This window comes from Mus musculus, chromosome 16 (assembly GCF_000001635.26).
Source record: "Mus musculus strain C57BL/6J chromosome 16, GRCm38.p6 C57BL/6J".
Taxonomy (NCBI): domain Eukaryota; kingdom Metazoa; phylum Chordata; class Mammalia; order Rodentia; family Muridae; genus Mus; species Mus musculus.
The window spans coordinates 27,349,398-27,372,163 of NC_000082.6; the positions used below are offsets into that span (position 1 = coordinate 27,349,398).

Below are 22,766 nucleotides of genomic sequence, written 5' to 3' on the forward strand. Positions count from 1 at the left end.
TGGCAAGTCACAGAGAAAGTATGCTCAAACTCTGTTTCACTTGGGTTGAGCCAAAGTGCTTTCCAGTGCAGGGGTGTTGGCTATGGGTTTTTACCTTCTTGGTTTCACTTTGAGTCTCCCAATGAAAGTGAAACTGCTCTCTAGTCTTGGGTTAAGATCAAGGCTACATACTGCTGCTAGGAACTAACAAATTTCCAGGGGAAATACCAATTTCTTCTCTGTTGTATTTTTGAAAGGAATATAGTCTGATGTTTATATGTTTTATTCCTACAAGAAGTACATTAGACTAAAGTTTAAAGATTGTAGAGGCATTGGTGTAAGCAACTCACATTCAATAGATATTCAAAGTACACTATTTCAAAGTTTGTCTAGGTGGAGTTAGAAACATCAGGACTGATGTCAGGATTACCTTCTTAATGACATTAGAAGCAGAGCCCTTGATGCGGCAGTCACTTGCTAGCTCCTTAATTATGACTTTCCTTGATTATGTGAAGCACATATCCACATATCATTGTTTTAAGTTGTCGATTTTATCTTAGCATGATGTTGATGCCATTGTTCAGATAAATTAACAAAACTCTGAAACACAGCAGGAATCGCACAAATTCTAGTTTTCAGAAGCGAAGTATAGTTATCAATGTGTGTCTAAAAATTAACCACGTGTTAGTCAATCTTTCCTTGTCTGCCTTTTGCATTTTCATGACAACATCCTTTGAACTAATATATAAAACTAAAAGTAACTGGATACTCTTGAGATCTGAAAAACTGACAAATAGAATTGTCACTAAAAACTTGAGCCTAGGCTCTTAGGTTTATACATCACACGTGCTCTTTAAACTCACTGGTATTTGAAATTAATTTACATTATGGAATAAAATATGCTGTGTAATTAAAGGCTGCCATGAAATACCATGTGGTGAAAGGATTGCATCTCTGTGAAAGTTGTGGGTTTTCCTCTGCTCTACAGAGTGCAAGAACACTTCTAACAACTTCACCTTTCACTTTTACAGGTGCGACTTACTTGTGTGAGATGGCACAGAACTATAGAAGACACTTCAGTGAAGTTCACTACCCCTTTTGTCAAGGAATTGGCCTTTCGCAAACCTTCCCAAAGCTTGATCCTCCCCAGACCATCACGTCATAGTGTTGCTGTGGTTTTAGTTGAGTTGTGCAGATCATTTCAGTGCATGGATATCTCTGAAAGTATTTTTCAATGATTCCCAAATTGTAACGTGGCCCCTGAACCTACTTTTTTTAAACAGCAGACCAATATAATGCATTCTCTTGCCATTAATATTTTCACATTTCAGTTAATCAATGTGCTTTCTAGAAACCTAGTGTTTGAAGATCTGATGATCTAAAGAAATCAGAAATGAGCACATGGTGATTTATATAGGTTTCTTTAGTTTTTCTGAGGTTTGTCGAATTGTTGTAAACTTCAACTTCAAGCTTAGAAAAAAGACATTACATGAGTGTTTGCTTCAACTGTGTCAGAAGGCAAATAAATTTTGAGAAACCTGAGCAATTGTGTTCTTTAGGAACTAATAAAGGATAGTATAATTGGCCCATATGTAATATTCTGACAAACTCTGAATGTAAAAGACTCATTTGAAAAGAAGTTACTGCCTGGCTTGTTTACTTCTACCAGCCTAGGGGTGAATTGTTCAAATGTTTCCTATGTTAGCAGCTTTTCTTCTTCTTTTTTTTTCTTTCTATTTTACTTTTTTTCTTCATTCAATGTTTATAAGCTAAAAATCCAACCAAATAGTGCTTTGTGCTTTAAAAGGGGGTATTAAAATCAACATTAATCTACAATCTCTCATATAAATTTTTAATTTAATTCAAAAATAAGCTATGAGAGCAAGGAATACAGATCAACAGCACAGTGCCTGCCTAGCATGAAAGAGACAAATTTTCTGTATAATTGGTATCGTGGCTCATGCCTGCCATCCCAGCCGTTGGTAAGAGCAGGATGATCAAGAACCCAAGACCTCCCTAAGCTAAGTAGAAGATTTGAAGCCAAGCTTGGCAACATGAGTCCTCTGTTTCAAAGGGAGAAAAGAAACAAGGAAAGAAAGGAAGGATGGAAGGAAGGAAGGAGGGAAGGAAGGAAGGAAGGAAGGAAGGAAGGAAGGAAGGAAGGAAGGAAGGAAGGGAGGGAAAGAATTGTTTAATGTGGAATCTAGTTCTAAGCCAATGTGTTATCTGCATTTCCAGGTGTTTGGAACACAGGGCCCCCAATGGAGGAGCTAGAGAAAGTACCCAAGGAGCTAAAGGGGTCTGCAACCCTATAGGTGGAACAACAATATGAACTAACCAGTACCCCCAGAGCTCGTGTCTCTAGCTGCATATGTAGCAGAAGATGGCCTAGTTGGCCATCATTGGGAAGAGAAGCCCCTTGGTCTTGCAAACTTTATATGCTCCAGTACAGGGGAATGCCAGGGCCAAGAAATAGGAGTGGGTGGGTAGGGGAGCATGGCAAGGGGAGGGTATAGGGAACTTATAAGATAGCATTTGAAATGTAAATGAAGAAAATATCTAATAAAAAATGAAAAAAAAAGAAGAAGACAGCCCCATTTATAGGTAAATCTCCTACCTAAATATTTGTTTAATAAACATTGAACATTGTTCTCCGGAATGAAAGCAAGCTCATTCCAGGGCAGAAAAGGATAGAATAAGAGTGTTGTGGTGAAATGAATATCATTTGTGCTCCATGGCTTGTCTTTGGTGACAGGTGGAAGAAAGCAGCATTCTTTGTGGTTCCCGAGTAGGAAGTCCTGTCTCAAATACTTGAAACACATGCAGATCTTGCTCTACTCTGCATCCATCAGAGATGTTTGTTTGTTTGTTTGTTTGTTTGTTTAGAATAAAATACCAGCCCATCTTCTTTTTTTCCTTGTGGGTATAACCCATCTGCTTAAGTTATTACACTTTTTCAGCTTTGCTCACTGGACACAAGCATACTAACTCCTTTTCTTTTGCAAGGATTCCAGGTTCTTCCTACCTTGGCTTTTGCACATGCTCTTTCCCCTTTTCTCCAACACCTTGAGGGATTATTCCTTCTTTCCAAGCACTTTGGCTGATCCTCACAGCATTGAAATTCAGCCCCCCAAATAGCACATTTTGAAAGGACCTCAGACATATTGCTATACATTCAGCTGAGTTCCTCTATTCTAATCTACTCATAATAATTTTCTTTGTCATGATCTGCAAAGGACTTGCTTGGGTTCCCAGGCTACAAGTTGTCTTTATTATTCCCGTGTTTTCACTCTTATCACAGGGCTTTGTATGTTTTTAGTTTAATAAATACTATCATCCCATCCTTTATCATTAAACACTGCACAATTATTAATACAGAGATAAAAATGCACTTCTCAGTATTATAAAGAAAAGAAGGTATGTGGACTACATAACATCAAAGCCATCAACATTTAATTCTAAGGTTACTTTGAGAATGCTTCTGTGCCAGAGTGGATGTCAGGCAAAATTAAGGTTAAACTCTGAAGCTTGAATTAATTTAACAGTCTTGTGCAGTTACAAGAAAACCAAACCAAACAAACAGTTCAACAATGGGAAATTAAATCCTCCAAGGAAAAGCCAATGCTTTCCTGGGGAGTTTTGTTTCTGAGCACACAGAGTCTAGCCTGTTCAAAGCATGTAGTATGTCAAAAAGTTCCTGACCCTCTGCAGGAGGCAAATTTGAGAAGTAAGAACCCCCAAAGCATGTCATTTTACTACTATTTTCTTCACATACTATTTCTTAGATATCTAGTATTACTTTTTTTTTCCGTATCTAGGTCAACAATGTATCTCTGTACCTCAGCTATCTACCCATTCTTAGTATTCTCAATGGCAACTGTCTCAATTAATACAAAAAAGTACAAACATAAAAATGGGAAAGAAGCATAATGCATATTTTCCACATGAGTTGAAACAATGCAATTTATTTTAACTTTCTAAGATGCCTTTTAAAATATTTTTTATTGACAGCCAAAAACAAAACATTGAGAGAGGACAATGGACTTCATGAAAGCATACAACAGCTCAATCCCCCAAGTTTTATCACTAAAGCCATTTTGATGACAGTTCCATTCCAGAGTGCAGCCAGTGCAATTGTTCACTGAATGAGCATTAAGTAAGCCGTAACCCAGGGAGGAGCAGGTTCACAAAGTGAGAAAAATGATGTGCAGAACAAGGGCCAGTTTCTTAGAGCTTGAAACAGAAGTAAACTTTAATATGCATATTATGTATATATGCATTACATATATATGTAATTTTTCTAGTTTTCTTCTCTTCTGTCTATTCAGAAATATCTCAGACACAGTACTTCCAAAAACAAGCTAGAGAAGAAAACAAAGAGAATTATTAGAATTTTAAAAATCTTGCATTTGCATAAAACAGTCTATGTTCTTGAGTAAAAGATGGAGACCATTTAAAAATAAAAAAACACCTATGTTTCCCGATTGAGCTGCTAGCTTAGCTTTATGTGGACTTAAAATTATATAAGTTAATAATTCAAATTCTTCATCATACTATACATCCACATATTTGATTCCTAAAACACCTTGATTACAGAGACTACCAGAATAGGCAGTGTGAATTAGAGAATAGTCCCACTATTCAATTTTATTGGGCACCATTCTTCTGCATTATAATATATTTAATACATTCTGAGGACCATAGGGGCTAACCTAGGAGATTCGAATTTCACATTTTGCGTAATTGAAAAGAGGAGGTGTGTGTGCTAAAGAGATCATGTAAGTAAAAGAGAGGGGCTAAATGGTCCTCTATTTATGTAGGGAAGAAAGGGGACGCTTACAGATCACCTTGCAAATAACCAAATGATATTTACATAAATTATTCTTCATCATACTGAACCTTATTATTCTGATCACATTACACTCCTTCCGACAAATAAAAGGCAAATTTAGCAGCATTTCAGTCTTCAGATGCATCAATGAGTCATATTAAATCTTTAGTAGGAGGAGTCGTAACCCTCCTTCTGAAATATTGCATTCAACTTCTGTGAAGGCTGGAGGCTATTTTCAGATCTGAGCTGAGAACGTGGCCCTTAAGTCCAGTCTTCCTTTAATAGTTTGTTTTGGAAAGTCATCATCACCATGCAGTTTGTTCCTTCAGATATCTTTGGATATCTCTGTCTGGCACAAAAATAAAAGCTGACACAGACGAAAGACTTAACATCACATGAGCAGTTAAGTGTGCAGTGGAATATAGTTTGTAGATATATTTTGGGCCTGGTTAAAAGGGACTAACCATGCGTGGTACTGCCAATAGAGTTGGTTCCTCCCACACATACAAATCATCTTTCAGTTTCATGAAGTTAAGTTCCAGCCAGCTCAACCACTGCTGCCCTGGATGTCCACCTCCCCCACACTTAAGTTCAATACTGTGCACTTAGGCTTCTAGCAGCTATCTATGGACTATATTACACTTGCAAAGAAGGTTATTTCTGTAAATGAAAACTCTTACTGCTTTCAGCTGGATGTGGGCATGCGTTTCACCTTCATTCATGCCTGTTTATAGTGATTATTTCTTAGACGTGCCAATAATCCTGACTTCCTGAGGAATGCATATTTTCTCATGAGCTAACCTTGCCAGCTACTTCATGTAACCATCATTTCAGAGCCCTCTTAGTTACTACCACATAAGAGCATGCTTTCACATCTCTGCTTAAAAAAAAAAAAGAAAAAGAAAAAAAAAAACAATAAAAACCTTTCCTTAATGCTTAAACCACTCTAGTTAATGACAAGTGCTTCATCAAATAAGTTTTCAACAAAAAGCTGTCTCTGCAGGCAGAACTCGATGTATGGCTGACATGCCTCACTGGCAAACTCATACCCCAGTGAGAGACATTGTATGAACACTAGGGTTGACAATGTCTGAGGAAATGACAACTGAGATTGTTGTCTGGCTTCTACACAGATTGGCATTTGTATCTACATGCACTCATACACATATACACACATGAACACATATACACATATGACATGTCTGCTATCTGTGGTTCCAATTGTTTAATCATACCCCTTAAAATAAGATGCTGGCCCACTATTGATAATGTTTCATTCACGGTTTCACCCAGCAGGTCTCAGCTCTCACCTTACTGATGTAAGTTCAGATTCTGTGAAGTTTCTTGAAATTTCTTTGTACTTGGTTTCTGTTTCCTTCCTTGGTATCTGCTCCTTCTCAGTCTTTGTTACTAATTCTTTCCCATATTCACAACATTGCTCTTTAACTGGTCTGTAATTCAGCCCTTGAATAGTTTCCCTCTATATACGGAATCACTCTATGGATTGTCTCATCAAAATGCAAGATGTGAATTTGTTGATAAATGTCAAATTTATACCTTCCATGTGATCCGCTTTCCTTAATACCAAATTGATTTACTCACTGAAATCTCTACCAACACACATTTGCTATCCATATCATAATAAGGCAAAAACATAAATGCCAGGGAAAGGACTCTCCATATGTCACTTACATTCCTAATGTTCTCAACTGCACACAACCTCATTCCATTAGAATCAGGACCACTCCATTATACGTTCTGAAAGGAAAAGGCCCATTGCCCTCCTTTACCATGTCCTACCCTATTATGAGGCCACTGGACATTGTGTCACACATAACATTTTGACAAAACTGTCTGGATGACAAACATGACAAACTGGGATGCTATTTCCAAGCCTTTTAAATGAACTTTTTTTTTCCATTGGAGAAAGTTTTGATTTACAGGAAAATTGGAAATCACTACAAAGAAATCATATGTACCTTACCAAATCACATTGTAGTCAAAGTAGGTATCACCAAAGAAACAAAAATAACAAGCAAAAATGTTGAATGCAAAAAAAAAAAAAAAAAAAAAAAAAAGAGAGGAAAGGAATTCTTATTCCTGACTGATAGAAGTTTAAGTTAGTCTACGTCTTATGGAAATCACCATGGTGCTTCCTCAAAAATTGAAAGTAAGGGCTGTAGAGATTGTTCAACAATTAAGAACACTGCTCTCAAAAAATACCCAAGCCCACCTTTGGCAGCTTAGAATCACGTATAAATTCAGATCTTAGGGATTTGATACCTCTTAAACTGTGAGTACCTGCAGTTCCTGAACATTCACAGAGAGACTCAAATATATACATGTAATTTTTAAAACGCAAATAGAGATATCATATGATACAGCTATATCATATCTGAGTATACATTCAAAACATGAAACTCAGCATAATATAGAGATGCTTATAAACCTCAGCTTCTCACTGCAGTAGTCACCATAGACCAATTATGGAGTCAGCTGAGGTTTTCACTGCATGGATCAAATTAAAATCTTGATTAATCTCTCTCTTTCTCACTCCCTCCCTCCTTCCCTACTTCCATAAATTTTATCATTTCCACATAAATGGATAAAACTGGAGATCATCATTTTAGCGGAAATAAATAGATTTTTAAATTTCATTAAATAACAGTTGGAGTAAAGAGGTCCTGGAAGAAATAAAACTAAGAACATGGAGTTTAAGGAACATTTCAGTTGTTTTCAAGGAAGTTGATATTAGTTATGGATAAGATTAAAAAATAGTAAAATATTTTAAGGAAATATTTGTACAAAAATTTAATTGTTGAGTTTCCTTGGTTTCCTTCCTTCCTTCCTTCCTTCCTTCCTTCCTTCCTTCCTTCCTTCCTTCCTTCCCTCCCTCCCTCCCTCCCTCCTTTCTCCCTCCCTTCCTTTCTTCCCTCCCTTCCTCCCTCCCTCCCTCCCTTCCTTCCTTTCTTCCCTCCCTTCCTCCTTCCCTCCCTCCCTCCCTCTCTCCCTCCCTCCCTACCTCCCTCCCTCCCTCCCTTCCTTCCTTCCTTCTTTTCTTTTCTTATCTATTGAAAAGGAAAGCCTGACCCTCGGAGTGAAATCTGTCTCTGGAAGTTTTAGACAAAATAAACCATGTAGTTCCAACGGTAAGAGTTGGTAAACACCTGGGAAATTTTTGAAATTTATAAGAAACTATTTTCCTAAGTAAACCATTTGGAAAAGCAAAAATCTCAGGAAAGATGAAAGAGGAGTAACAATGCCATGGAAGAAATCTAGGAGAAGAAGAGAAGAGAACCCACTCTCCACCCTCAGAGTACAATGTGCTGTTATTAGGTGGCCAGAAAAATTCAGGTCTACTAGGGATATCATTCCAGATGCTCCTGTCTCCTCTTCATTAAGGGGACAGGTGATTGCATTTGTCATATTCCTGTTCCCTTAGAAATTATTGGTATTTGTGTCAGGAAAATAACTTGGCTTTTTAGTTCAATTTTTTATATATATTCTATTTGTTTTTTATTTAAGGCATTTTTATTAGATATTTTCTTCATTTACATTTCAAATGCTATCCCCAAAGCCCTCTATACCCTCCCCCCAACCCTACTCCCCAGCCTACCCACTATTGCTTCCTGGCCCTGGCATTCCCCTGCACTGAGGCATATGATCTTCAGGAGACCAAGGGTCTCTCCTCTCATTGATGGTCTAGAGACAGAGCTCTGGGGGTTACTGGTTATTTCATATTGTTGTTCCTCCTATAGGGTTGCAGACCCCTTCAGCTCCTTGGGTACTTTCTCTAGCTCCTTCATTAGGGGCCCTGTGTTCCATCCAATAGATGACTGTGAGCATCCACTTCTGTATTTGCCAGGCATTGGCATAGCCTCACAAGAGAGAGCTATGTCAGGGTCCTGTTCAATATTTTAAAAAATACAAAGGAAGAGTTACCACATTGCTCCTGATCAGACATGCCCAGGAAATCCAATTGTTCATATTTTATGGAGTTAGGGCAATGCAATCCTTTCAGAAATGGGATTAATACCATCTCTTTTATTTGGGGGGGAGAGGGTTTATTCGACTTACACTTCCATACTGCTGTTCATCACCAAAGGAAGTCAGGACTGGAACTCAAGCAGGTCAGGAAATGCAGGGGCCATGGAGGGATGTTATTTACTGGCTTGCTTGCCCTGGCTTGCTCAGCCTGCTCTATTATAGAACCAAGACTACCAGCCCAGAAATGGCACCACCCACAAGGGGACCTCCCACCTTGATCACTAATTGAGAAAATGCCTTACAGCTGGATTTTGTGGAGGCATTTCCCCAACTAAAGCTCCTTTCTCTGTGCTAACTCTAGCCTGTGTCAAGTTGACACATAAAACCAGCCAATACAATTGACCCCTTGTCAACTTGACACACAAACACATCACTAGTAAGCCTCAACCCTTGGTTCTTATTCATCCCCAAGATCTAAACAACTTTAAAAGTCCCACAGTCTTTACATATTAAAAGTTCAATCTTTTTAAAATATCCAATATCTTTTAAAATCCAAAGTCTTTTTACAATTAAAAGTCTCTTAACTGTGGGATCCACTAAAATACTTCCTTCAAGAGGGAAAAACATCTCTTTTTAAAGAAAGATCAAAGGATCTGGTGGTGTGCTAACCAGGTACCATGGGGACTTCCTGATATTTACCATCTTGAGTTGTCAGTTTGTTGGTGATAGCCCATAACTAATCCTGCCAATAGGATTAGCACGTATAACTTTTTAACTGAGTATGTTCATAACCTGAACACCTCTTCTGAGTTCCTACTCTGCCATGACCTCCCTGAAAGCAGTTAAAATATTTATAGTTGATATAGTGGCAAAATATGAAGGTGCAGAGCTATGTGCATTGAACATAGTGATACTGAGTATCTGAGACTTAGATTAACGTTAGATACACAGCACAGTTTAAACTGCACTAAAGAAGAGTCCAACCAATCTCCATTTCTACAATTTCAATATTTCTTCTCTTCCATGCTTTCTCCAACTCAACCTACCATTGGCTTGATAAATATAAAGTAGGCTCATTTCCTACTGTCTCAGATAGGCATTGTAGGGTCATTTTTTTTTTAAGATTTATTTATTATTATATGTAAGTACACTGTAGCTGTCTTCAGACATACCAGAAGAGGGAGTCAGATCTTGTTACGGATGGTTGTGAGCCACCATGTGGTTGCCGGGATTTGAACTCTGGACCTTCGGAAGAGCAGTCGGGTGCTCTTACCCACTGAGCCATCTCACCAGCCCTTGTAGGGTCATTTTAATGCCCAGCATTTTTTTTTTACACCTCAGATGAAATCACACCAAAATCATTCTTCACATACTGTTCAGTACATATCCATAGTTGAATCCCTTTGTAATTTGCTTCTGCTAACCTCATTCTAGTGATAACCACTGAGGAGCCTCCATCCTGTTCTCTGCTTCCTTTTCTGTGCCTGTTTGGGGTATATGTAGCATATGACACCAAGAATGGTTCTGATAAATTCCGTTCACAATTAATCCCTTATTTTCTCAGAATCTCCCATTATTTCTATGATGGAAAGTAGAAAGGAATATTGTAACACTCTTTAATAAAGCTAATGTTTCCTTCCCTTCCATCATTTCTCCACTTTACCTCATACCACTTTTTGCTTTACACTCATTGCTAATTGTATGGTTTGGGACATGTAATCTAATCTAAAACTATAAAATATAGTTTTCCTCTATATAAAATAGTCATAGCAATAATAAAGAATAAAATAAAAATTATGGAACAATTATTGAAGTGTTAAGTATTCAGACTAGTTATCATATCTCAAATAGCATTCTGAATTAGATTAAATAATTTAGTTATAACAAACTATAACAATTATCTTTAATTAAATATAATTATATTTGTATATGGACAAAAATCCAATTCATAAGAAATGTATTGCCTGAGGTCACAGAGATAGGAATTAGCAAAGTTAATATTTGAAAGCAAGCCATATAGCTCCAAAGCGTAAATGCTTAACCATGATGTTTTAAAATATCAGGATATAAAATGGCTAGTATGAGTTATGTTGTTAATGCTATCTTAACTTCTTTCATTTTAGGAGTATTGTAAAAATATTCATTTATTGACATTATAGACATATCAGGGTGGTGATAAGAAAGTCAAATACACTTTAATAGATTCACATTATTAAGGAACTGGAGAAACACATATAATGGTTACTCTTTTTTTTCCAAAATAGGAACCAAGTTGTCCAGAAACAAGAAAAAATTGGAAAAACTATGGAAATCTAGTAATTCAAAGAATAATTTTCTTAAGAGTACATGTGTGAGTCAAGTCTTTGTTCATAACACATACTGTAGCAATACGGCTTCTATTTATGTAAAGTGAAATATTAACTGGTTTTAAAACTTGATTATTTCTAATTCCATCCTTCTGATTTCAATCTTTAGACCTAAATGTGGAGGGTAGATGAGAGATTTAATCACTAAGGACTTTTTCATTTAAAACTGAAAAGTGTGAGAAAACCTGTTAACCACTATTGCTGTCATTAGAGGCTCAGGAATATTTGCACTGCAAAGCTTTTCCTTAACAACATAATCTTTATCTTTATTTCAGCTTAAGAACTGAAAAAAAATGTCAGTACTATTCCTTTATTTATAGAGATATTTACCAAAAGAATCCTTTCAAAATAAATTTTACAACTAAAATTAACACTTACCTCGTTTTTTAGTGTGAGAAGAAGATAAATTGTCTAAAGCATTGGACAGCCCAGTGTTCTTTGCTTCCATAATCCAGTCTCTCAACTTCTTTACCTATAAGAAATTAAAGAGCAGGAAGAAAAGGAGAAAAGAAGAAAGAAAGAAAGAAAGAAAGAAAGAAAGAAAGAAAGAAAGAAAGAAAGAAAGAAAGAAAGAGAAAGGAAGAAAGAAAGAGAGAGAGAGGAAGGAAGGAAGGAAGGAAGGAAGGGAGGGAGGGAGGGAGGGAGGGAGGGAGGGAGGGAGGGAGGGAGGGAGGGAGGAGAAAGGAAAAAGTTTAGAAAATAGAAAAAAAGAAAAAATATAAGAAAAATAAACAAAAATAAATGCAAAAAGCACTCAAAAGACTGGAATTTAGAAGTTGTCTGGAATAAGTATGAGACTTAACCAAAGAATGAAAAGAAACAGGTTGGAGCCATTTGACTAGGAATTGCCCTATACGCTCATAAACTCAAATGTTCCCCAGCTGGTGGAACATTTACAAAAGATTAGTAGGTGTGGCGTTGTTGGAGAAGGTGTGCCACTGGGGGTAGAATTTGAGATTGCAAAGACCATGCCAGGTCTAGTCTTACTCTGTCTGACTTCCATTTATAAATCAGAAGTGGGCTCTCAGCTACCATCCCAGCACCATACCTGCCTGCCTGCTAACATACTCGCTAACATAATCTTCTTGGACCCTCTTAACCAAACTCCCAATTAACCAATCATCTCTTAACTAAGCCCCCTATTAAGGGGTCTTTCTTATGTAAGTTGCCTTAGTTATGGTATCTCTTTATAGCAATAGAACTGTAATTCAGACACATGGTATTTACAAATCAAGTCACTTTGAGTATAGCCTAGGTAGCTAGACTTAACATTATGTCCCCCCATAGGATCAATCCCCTCCAATAAACTCTAGAAAATTATGTGATTACTTGGACTTCCCGGAGTCCTTTCGTTTTCTAGATGACATAAAAGTATTTCAGGTTCTATAGTTTTCACCCCGCATTCAACACAACCTTAATATATTTTTTAAAATTTTTTATTAGGTATTTTCCTCGTTTACATTTCCAATGCTATCCCAAAAGTCCCCCATACCCACCACCACCCCCCACTCCCCTACCCACCCACTCCCCCTTTTTGGCCCTGGCATTCCCCTGTACTGGGGCATATAAAATTTGCAAGTCCAATGGGCCTCTCTTTCCAGTGATGGCCTACTAGGCCATCTTTTGATACATATGCAGCTAGAGACAAGAGCTCCGGGGTACTGGTTAGTTCATATTGTCAGGTCAAGCAATCTTAATATTTAACAAGCTCTCCAAACATATAACACATACAAACCAAGGTAGAGTTGGCCTCCACATTGCATGCCCCCATGCTCTTGCTCCTCAATAGAGAATGATGGGCCTAATTCTGTTGTCAAGGGGCCAACCTGTTTACATACTGATGGAACAGTACCACCTTGTTTTTGAAGGAGTTTAGAAATTGTATAATACAGACATTAAAATGCACTTTGTGAGATATTAAGATATCAAGGAGTATAGAACATAAGGCTGATGGAGAAGATTAGCCTGTCAAAATGGCTAATCTTCATTCTCTGCAAACCAGCTGCTTGAAACCAAGTGGATATATATCCTTAAATGTTTTATTTTCTGAAACCAAGTAACGTCTGTTAGCACGAAATAAAATTCCAATATTTACAAAGTATAACTTCAGAAAACACCAACTTATTACCTCCAGTTTTACAGATGACAAGTTCAGAGACTGTTTGGTATCTCAGGAACTCATGCTTGGGTCACTAGTACCACATTTGCTGTAGTGTGCGTGCGTGTGTGTGTGTGTGTGTGTGCGTGCGTGTGTGTGTCAGTATAGTTTTTTTTTTTTTTTCTGTTACTTGGAGAAGCACTTTATTTTTCCTGGGGCAGAAACTGAAGTTTCACACTGTAGTATTAATACTCGCTGAAAAGTAATGTGTCAAAGATTTATCCAATAACAGTTTACTAAAGCATTGAACTATTTTGCAATCTCACCTGTCTAAGTTCTTCCAGTTTGCTGGGAAGATCTCCACCTGTAAGAGACATTGTGAAGTGAAAAACATAGCAACGGTAGCATTTAATTAACGTCAGGATATGCATTTATGCTCTCAGACCTTTCTCATATGATGAGGCTGCCCTCCATTTCCTAATTCCAAACACTGAATGTATTTCTAATGTTCATGATACTGATAATCCATATCACGAAAAAGTACCTATGTCCATCAACAAGCACAAAATTGTTTTAAATTACAGTATAGCTCTATAATGAAGTATTTTTATAAATAAATCATAATATTTTATAGACATAGGGACATTATCATGAATGAATGTAAAATAAAGAAAAAGACTGAACAAAAATTTTTCATAAAATCTGAAGCAAGAAAGAAAAATTTTAAAAATATTCATGGTCAATCTCCAAGTTATTTCTTATTGGGCAGGTTTTTTTCTCCATTTTATAATTTTACTTATTTCTCAAATAAAAATGTTTTTAATTATGTAATATTTGTGTAATCCAGCTTTTTAAAAGTACTAATATTTTTTGAGGGTTTCATGTTTGTTGTTTTAAAGTGCTGAAAAACTTCAAGCTATGGACTTGGGTGTGCTAAGCACTAGAACTAAGATATGCCTCCAATTTGAATGTATTTTTAAAACAATATTTTATCCAACAAATATAAGCACATTTAAAAAAACGGTTTAGATTATATCTAAGAAGGTGCCACTCTGTCAGCCATGATACTTTCTTTTGGGTTGTCCCAACTATATTTATGACAGGATCTTGACAATTTATGGGATGATATCTTCTTGTTCAAAGGACTATTGTTTCTCTGTTGATGCAGCTTATATGTTCAACTTGTAATCTCCATTTCACAAAGCAAAGGACCACAGAGCAGACCTTCAGTTCATTGATGAAATTCCTAGTGGAAACCTACGTGCAGATCACTCTTGAAATGTCTGATGTAGAAAACACTAACTGTACCCGAGAGTCACAAATGGGAAAGAGTTGTATGAAGTAGGATAATTGTTCTTTTTCTCAGCAGTTACCAACCCATTAGAATTCTCATATAAAATAAAATGTGCTTTTAATATTTTAAATAACTCCATTGACTTATATCATGAATGTATAACATTGATCTTTATTGAAGGCTTTTGTGTATCATATATGCTCTAGTGAGATCATGAATCTGGGGGAAAGCCTACAAACTCCCACTTTACTAATCCGGCATAACCGCTAACTACATTGAAAATGTTTGTCCTTATAACCAAAGGTGAGTGTAGTCCTCACTCCTCAACAAGAAAACTTCTAATTGTAACAGGTGGCGTCCACTACAGAAAACTATAACTAATCAAAAAGCAGAGTTGTGGAGCCCAATCCCCATGGATATCCCTACAACACAAGCCCAATTCTAACAGCCAAGGAACTGTGTAAGAGGAGGCTGGAATAAATAATATAGAAGCCAGAGGATCAGGAGTCTGCTGGGAGACTGCTATCCTGGGTTTTGTTTGTTTGTTTGTTTGTTTTGTTTTTTGTTTTTTTTTGAGACAGGGTTTCTCTGTGTAGCCCTGGCTGTCCTGGAACTCACTTTGTAGACTAGGCTGGCCTCGAACTCAGAAATCCGCCTGCCTCTGCCTCCCAAGTGCTGGGATAAAAGGCCTGTGACACCACTACCTATCCAACTGTTTTTAACAGCAGTGGTATGCCTTGTTCTTGACTCACCAGCGTGGAAGGGCCTCTGTAAACCAGGATTTCGGGTCAACTTCTCTTGAGCTGCATGTTCTTTAGCTGGAAACAACTCATGTCCTGTAATAATCAAATGTCAACATGGACATGTTTAATGAGTCACTGAATGTGCTTCTAGGTCATTGGGGTTTGTAGTCCACTCTTTTTTTTTTTTCACCTTTAAAGAGGTGCCTTTTTTTAAAAATTTTTTATTAGGTATTTAGCTCATTTACATTTCCAATGCTATACCAAAAGTCCCCCATAACATTCACAAATGTCAGAGGGATAGGAAAGTATATGATCTGGGAGACGAGGCCATTCTCAAACTGAGCGGATGTATACGAACACCTTAAGAGACATACTTGAAAGGTGGGGGGACTGCTGGGGATTTTACTTTCGTTTTTGTGGGTCTAATTTTTAAGCATCTGCAATTGTTTTGAACACATGAAGTAAAAAACTAAAAGTTGATTTTAAGAGAAAATCATAGCACTTCATTTTGTGATTTATTTGACCGGTTTAAATATGAGACAAACTGTCCTATAGGCTTCTCTTTAAAGACCTCGAGGTAGAGTTAGAAAGATGTCTACTTAAGTATCTACGTCTCCCCATCATCCTTCACTTACCCCGCATGCATTTAGGATTACAGTTCTTCACATCCTTCGGCATTATAAATGTTGATATTCTAAAGTATAAATTGGGACAGCAGACTTCATTCAATTTGGAAACTATGACTATTCAAAAACTTTATGATTAACAATGATGCCATTAGAATAGTAATTAATATTAAAGAATGAACTTAAATGAGGGCCTAAAAAAATCAAAAGTTATTTCTTATATCCTCTCCAATCCATTTCCCCACCCTACCCCCATCACCTGACTGTCATTATTACTGTTTGGGCAGGAATTAAATTGATGAGGGTTATCTGCAGTAGATGTGTTAGCTGGGCTGACCTCAATTGCTGAAAGTGTAGTTTTGTGTTAGTTTCAGCCAAAAGAGTGGCTCAGAACCTGACTAAATTATTTCCTCAAACACACACACACACACACACACACACACACACACACACACACACACACACAGAGAGAGAGAGAGAGAGAGAGAGAGAGAGAGAGAGATTGAGATTGTAACAGAATTAAAAAATATTCTAAGAAGTAAATTAAAAAAAAACAAACAAGCAAACAAAAACAAACCCTTCATGAACCTGTTGCCACATTGAATAGGGGGCAAACTGAATCCTGGGCCATGGTTCCTCACATGCAGCTTAAAGAACTTGGGGGCTGGAGAGAGAGTTCAATGGCTGAGTGCTTAGTGCTATTGAAAAAGATGCATGTTCAGTTCCAGCACACATATAAGGTTGTTTATGTACTCCTGTAATTACAACTCTGAGGGATTTGATGATGACTTCTGGATTACACACACACACATACACACACACACCTAAAAAATACACTGCCTTTTGCTCCGTGGATGGGGTACTTCAGAACATCTGAATGTAGATGAGTCTTTGTTACAAAGGAAGATAAACTGCAGTGGGCAGAGAGAATGAATGCTAGAAAAAGGCACAGAAAGGCACACACCCATTCATGGTTACTCACAGGGCTCAGCACTATCAAACAGCTCTCTTCTTGCTCATAGCGACATACCTGTGAAACTTCAAAAAAAAAAACAAAAAAACCAGAAACAAGAAATTCTTCCAAAAGCATCCAATAGAGGGCTAATATCCAATATATGCAAAGAACTCAAGGAGTTAGACTTCAGAGAACCAAATAACCCTATTAAAAATGGGGTACAGAGCTAAACAAAAAATTCTCAACTGAGGAAGACCGAATGGCTGAGAAGCACCTAAGGAAATGTTCAACATCCTTAGTCATCAGGGAAATACAAGTCAAAACAACCCTGAAATTCCACCTCACACCAGTCAGAATGGCTAAAATAAAAATAAAAAAAAAAAAAAAAAAAACTCAGGTGACAACAGATGCTGGTGAAGATATGGAGAAAGAGGAATACTTCTCCACTGTTGGTGGGATTGCAAGTTGGCACAACCACTCTGGAAATAAGTTTGGTGGTTCCTATAGTACTACCAGAGGACTCAGCTATACCACTCCTTGGCATTTACCCAGAAGATGCTCCAACAGGTAATAAGGACACATACTCCACTATGTTTATATCAGCCTTATTTATAATAACCAGAAGCTAGAAAGAACCCAGATGTCCCTCAACAGAGGAATGGATACAAAAACTGTGATATATTTACATAATGAAATGCTACTCAGCTATTAAAAACAATGAATTCACAAAATTCATAGGCAAATAGATGGAACTAAAAATATCATTCTGAGTAAGGTAACACAATCACAAAAGAATACACATGGTATACATTTACTGATGAGTGGATATTAGCTTAGAAGCTCAGAATACCCAAGATACAATTTGCAAACCAAATGAAGCTCAAGAAAAATGAAGTCTAAAGTGTGGATAATTTTGTCCTCCTTAGAAGGGGGAACATGATGTCCATGAGAGGAGTGACAGAGTCAAAGTATGGAGCACAGACTGAAGGAAAGGCCATCCAGAGACTTCCCCACCCCGGGATCCATCCAATATCCAGTCACCAAACCCAGACACTATTGTGGATGGTAACCAGTGCTTGCTGGCAGAAGCCTGATATAACTATCTCCTAAGAGGCTCTGCTAGTGCCTGACAAATACAGAGGTGGATGCTGGATGCTCTCAGCCAACTATTGGTCCCTGATAGAGGAGCTAGAGAAAGGACCCAAAGAGCTGAAAGAACGTGCAGCCCCATAGGAGGAACAACAATATGAACCAACCAGTACCCCCAGAGCTCCCAGGGACTAAACCACTAACCAAAGAGTACACATGAAATGACCCATAGTTCCATCTGCATATGTAGCAAAGGATGGCCTTGTTGGACATCAATAGGAGGAGAGGCCCTTGATCATGAGAAGGCTTGATGCCCCAGTGTAGGGCAATGCCAGGACAGGGAAAAGGAAGTGGGTGGATTGGTGAGCAGGGGGAGGGGGGAATGGGATAAGGGGTTTTTGAAGAGGAAATGAGGAAAGGGGATACATTTTTAAATGTAAATAATTAAAATATCTATTAAAAAAATAAGGAAAGGAAAGAAAACCTAGAAACACCCCAGATAATAATGTAACAAAATAATCCCTCCCTAGACATCTTGATTATGTTGTCCTTTGTTGCTCTTCTGGTAAATTGTTTCCCAGGTCTACACTTCTTGCTAAGGATGCTTTAGTAGTGCCCCATGAATAAAAGCTAGCAGGATTGTTCTCCCTGTTATGGACATTTAATGTACGTGGAGAAAAGCTCATTTTACCCTTGCAATATTTAGAACAGAAAATCAACTCTACCATAATCTCTACTTAAAAAGTAAGCATCTTCTTGTATGTTCAATGATCCCGAGATCAAAGTGGGTCAGGGTGGGTTTCCACTCTGCAGCTAGGGATGCATGCAAGTCAAGTCACCCTGTGGAATCCTGAAGTTATACGTGTGACTTATAGACCTTATTGACGCCTCAGAGTCATGCATGTATGTTTATATTTCTCATATGCACGAAGGCAGAGTTACAATGACCAGTAATACATATGACTGTTGCAAAGTGCCACAGATCACCAGTTTTGCTGGCATGTTTGCGCTCTACCAGAACCATCAGAAATCTCCTTATTTTGCAGAGAGAGCAATAGCACCCTCTCTAGAATAGAGCCATCCAAAGGCAGTGCCTCAGACTGAGAGAACAAACAGGAGTGCCATGAATAGAATACAGAATGCATAAGTCCCACCCTTGAGCTGACCTTTCTGATAGTATTCACCTGTCAGTAGGAAAACCTTCATTAGTAAGTCGGTTTTGTAAATTTCCTCTTTACAGCCAAAATATAACTTTAATTTCATTGGCTTTTAAAACTTCATTAGGGGTAACAAGGTCGAGTACACGTGAATTAGATTCAGATGTAAGAAACTTGATCCCCTTTTTTACCTTCATGTCACATACCATTAATTAAATTCCCCCTGACTTCCAGCTGTGCATGATAAAATGTCTAGCTCCTTCTGATAGGGAGGTAGGTTAGATAACAGAAAAGAAAACCTCACAGTTTCAAGCAGGAAGGATATTGTCTTAAGAATAGTATTTTAAGTCACTACTTTTAAAACAAGAAAAACTACAAAAGTATCGCCAGTTAACTTGGTTGCCTAATAAACAAACACTCCATGCAAGTTGATCAGGTCCCAGAGAAAAGGATACTTATAAACACTGCAGTAACATTTTCAAAGTTGAATTTGTTATAATGTAGTAAGCATAGGAAGCCACTTTCCCCCATATTAAAACCTTTTATAGACACCACAGTTAAATTATTTCCTTAGTGTGCTCATTACAAATGTAGTGACACAGATAAAAAGTGACCCAGAGGCACTGCCTTTGGATGGCTCTATTGCAGAGAAGTTTCTATTGCTCTCTCTCTGCAAAATATGCAGATTCCTGATGGTTCTGGAAGAGCATAAACATGTGAGCAAAACTGTTGTAATCTGTGGTACACTTTGTTGTTGTTTTTGTTGGTTTTTTGTTTGTTTGTTTGTTTGTTTTGGTTTTTGGTTTTTCAAGACAGGGTTTCTCTATATGGCTCTGGCTGTCCTGGAACTCACTCTGTAGACCAGGCTGGACTCAAACTCAGAAATCCATCTGCCTCTGCCTCCCGAGTGCTGGGATTAAAGGCGTGTGCCACCACGCCCGGCTTCTGGTAAACTTTGTAACAGTCATATGTATTACTGGTTATTGTTAACTCTGGCTTCATGCATATGTGAAATATAAATATCTAACCCCAGGGTCACCACTCACTGCCAGCCCATCAGGTTTGCTGTCCACAGCTCTGCAAGCACATTGTTATTTTCTACTTTTCCCTAAAATGGTCCTTTCACGGACATCAAACAAATAATCTCCTTTGACAGAAGCCCTGTCCTTTCTCCAGGATACTCCGGAAATAAGACTGACTCTATAGCTTGTTCTACATTTCAAATCTCTAACCATCTAGGACAAATTGTAAAATAAATACTCATGACTAGGAAAAACATAGCTGAAGTTAATGTGGTCTTATATTGGACAATTTGGCACAACTTTTCAGAAAAAAAAAAAAAAAAGCCCCAGGGACTACCCTCAATTCAGAGCAGCGGCTACTTAAGGAGAATTCAGTGACTGACTTACATTATGCCTTACGAAGTTATTTCACTAAGGGCAGAAAAAGAAATGAAATAAACAGAAGGAGGATTACTTGCCCACCTGTAAGACTTTCGATCCATGCACACATACCTGAGCTCAGATGTGGCCGTCCACGCACAGATTTGAAAAGGTTCATTACAGACAACAAAGTCAGGAGTCCACACCAGAGAGAGGTTGAAAAGACCTTCATGTTAAAAATCTCTTCCTGTCCTAACAGAGAAACCAAATTTTCAAGTCAAGTCAGATACTTCAATGGCCGTCCGTGGAATGCCCCTGAACGAGCGAGCCTGCCTTTAAAAGGTGAGTGGCCTTCAATTATGAGTCTTCTAAATAAGGAAAGACATTTATAAAATGTAATGCATCCTGTCAACATGATTCACTGTCTGGAGAAGCGACAGACTGGCTACACACTCCATGGCAGGAAGAAGCAGATCAATACATCTTGTATCTGCCCATTTCACTAAATGCAGGCATTCTTAATGCAGGCTCACACAATCAAACACATGCTCAAAGCCCAAAGCAACTATTCAGGAAATAGAATGTGTACGTTGGCCAATCATAAACTCTTGTTTATTTTCCTTATTTATATAGGATTACTCGTCCTGAAATTCTTATAGTGCTAAGGTTGAAAACGTAGGAAGCTGGTAAAAGCGGGACCAATTCGTCCGATTTAGAGTCAAGTGATTATATTGTTAATAGTAACAGGAGCACCACTGTATTCTTAACCAACCAAAAGGCTGAAAGTTGGAAAAGCTCAGGTGTTTAAATGCTTTGCTTCACTAAAGAAATGGGCTCTTTCTGCTACAAGCAGCATTTTCTTAAATCAAGGCTCAATTTAATTAATTGAAAGCTGGCAAATGGCCCATCAGTTACTCTCTTTAATACTTGCCTTAATTGAGATGGTTTTATTTTAAGTCAGAGTATTTCATTACATCCTGAATTCTGATTTAATGGCCCCCGTGATACTGTAATGACCTCCAGTCTTGTCATTTGCTTCTCCTAAGGGACTGAAGCCGTATTAAGATTCAAATGGGGTAAACACAATTTTATTTTACTATGTGGTTGCTTTGATATTTTCATGAATAAGTCTGAACTACCCATTTTGATAGCAGTGTGTGTTCTTCTGTGTTCTTTCAAGGGTTCATTTTCTAGTTTTAACTCCTGAACCCACCCCTTACTCCTTTTGCCTCAAAGCTTCACCAACACATTGCCAGCTGGCTGGTGAGCTGTGTTCTCTCTCCATCTTCTCTGTTCATGTCAAAGGCCTCAGATCAATGCCACCCACACTAAGACTTTAGTGTCTTTGCTCATTCATCTTACTCCAAGTTGTGGCTTTTTTTTTTTTGACCCTTTGAAGTGTATATATCAAATATTATAGTCCCTTTCCCTTTTATTACCATTGTGTGTTTGTATGCCTGCCTCTACTTCTAAACTGGAAAGCTTCACAGAGACACCCTAGCCATTTCTGTCCCCATCTAAAAGTATTTCTATGAACTGAAAAGAAAAATGAATGAACATGTTTGATATGTAAGTAAATGAATGCATTTATTGGAAAGAAAAAAAAATGGAATAATAACCCCCAACTCTGTTGCTGGTTTTAAAGATAAAAGAGTCAAAAGAATGACTATGATTCTTTGTTTTTTGTTAAGTCTCAAAATTTAAGAATGATCAAAGTCTTTAAACTTTAATAATGCTATCTTACTATACTACTGTGTTTAAAACTTATCATTCAATAAACCTCACATCAGTAATAATTTATTTACAGGTTATTAGAACTCTTTTAAAAGTCTATTTTTAAAGTCATATAAAGATAAAAAATAGTAATCAGTACCACTTAGTGTTGAGATGGAATACAGATATGACTTTAAAACTTGTAATTCCAAGATAAATACTAAAAGAAAATAAATAATAAAATATAAAATAAACTCATCAAAATTAAACAAATAATGGAAAATTAAGAGTTCTGGATGATTTTTACAAGAAATCATAAAGTTAAATGTAAACAGCTTTAAAAATATATTCAGCTTATGCCTCTTCAATTTAAAAGAAAGCTTTAAAATACACATGCATGTAATGTTGCCCCGGTTAGCCTGTAACTTGTGGTGTAGGCTAGGATGGTATTGAACTCATAGAGATTCACCTGCCTTTGTCTCTAAGTAGTAGAATTACATGTATGTGCTACACTGGCCAGCTGTGAGTAAATTTTAAATATAACCA

The 22,766-nt window shown here is 37.5% G+C and overlaps 2 protein-coding genes across 2 annotated transcripts in view; one reads left to right on the forward strand and one right to left on the reverse strand.

Moving 5' to 3' along the window:
* Ostn (osteocrin) overlaps window positions 1-1,812 on the forward strand; it is a 43,569-nt gene extending 41,757 nt beyond the window's left edge. Inside the window, exon 5 of the mRNA NM_198112.2 lies at window positions 1,011-1,812. The gene's annotated coding sequence lies outside the window, so the exon portion shown is untranslated. The remainder of the gene's footprint in view (window positions 1-1,010) is intronic.
* Window positions 1,813-3,924: 2,112 nt separating this feature from the next.
* Window positions 3,925-20,842, reverse strand: Uts2b (urotensin 2B). Its single transcript, NM_198166.3, has 5 exons — window positions 20,640-20,842; window positions 15,308-15,391; window positions 13,588-13,625; window positions 11,542-11,635; window positions 3,925-4,340 (listed from the first exon to the last, which is right to left on the reverse strand). Exons 1-5 carry the CDS (start codon window positions 20,737-20,739, stop codon window positions 4,315-4,317), a joined length of 342 nt encoding a protein of 113 aa, NP_937809.1. The 5' UTR covers window positions 20,740-20,842; the 3' UTR covers window positions 3,925-4,314.
* Between the last annotated feature and the right edge of the window lie 1,924 nt (window positions 20,843-22,766).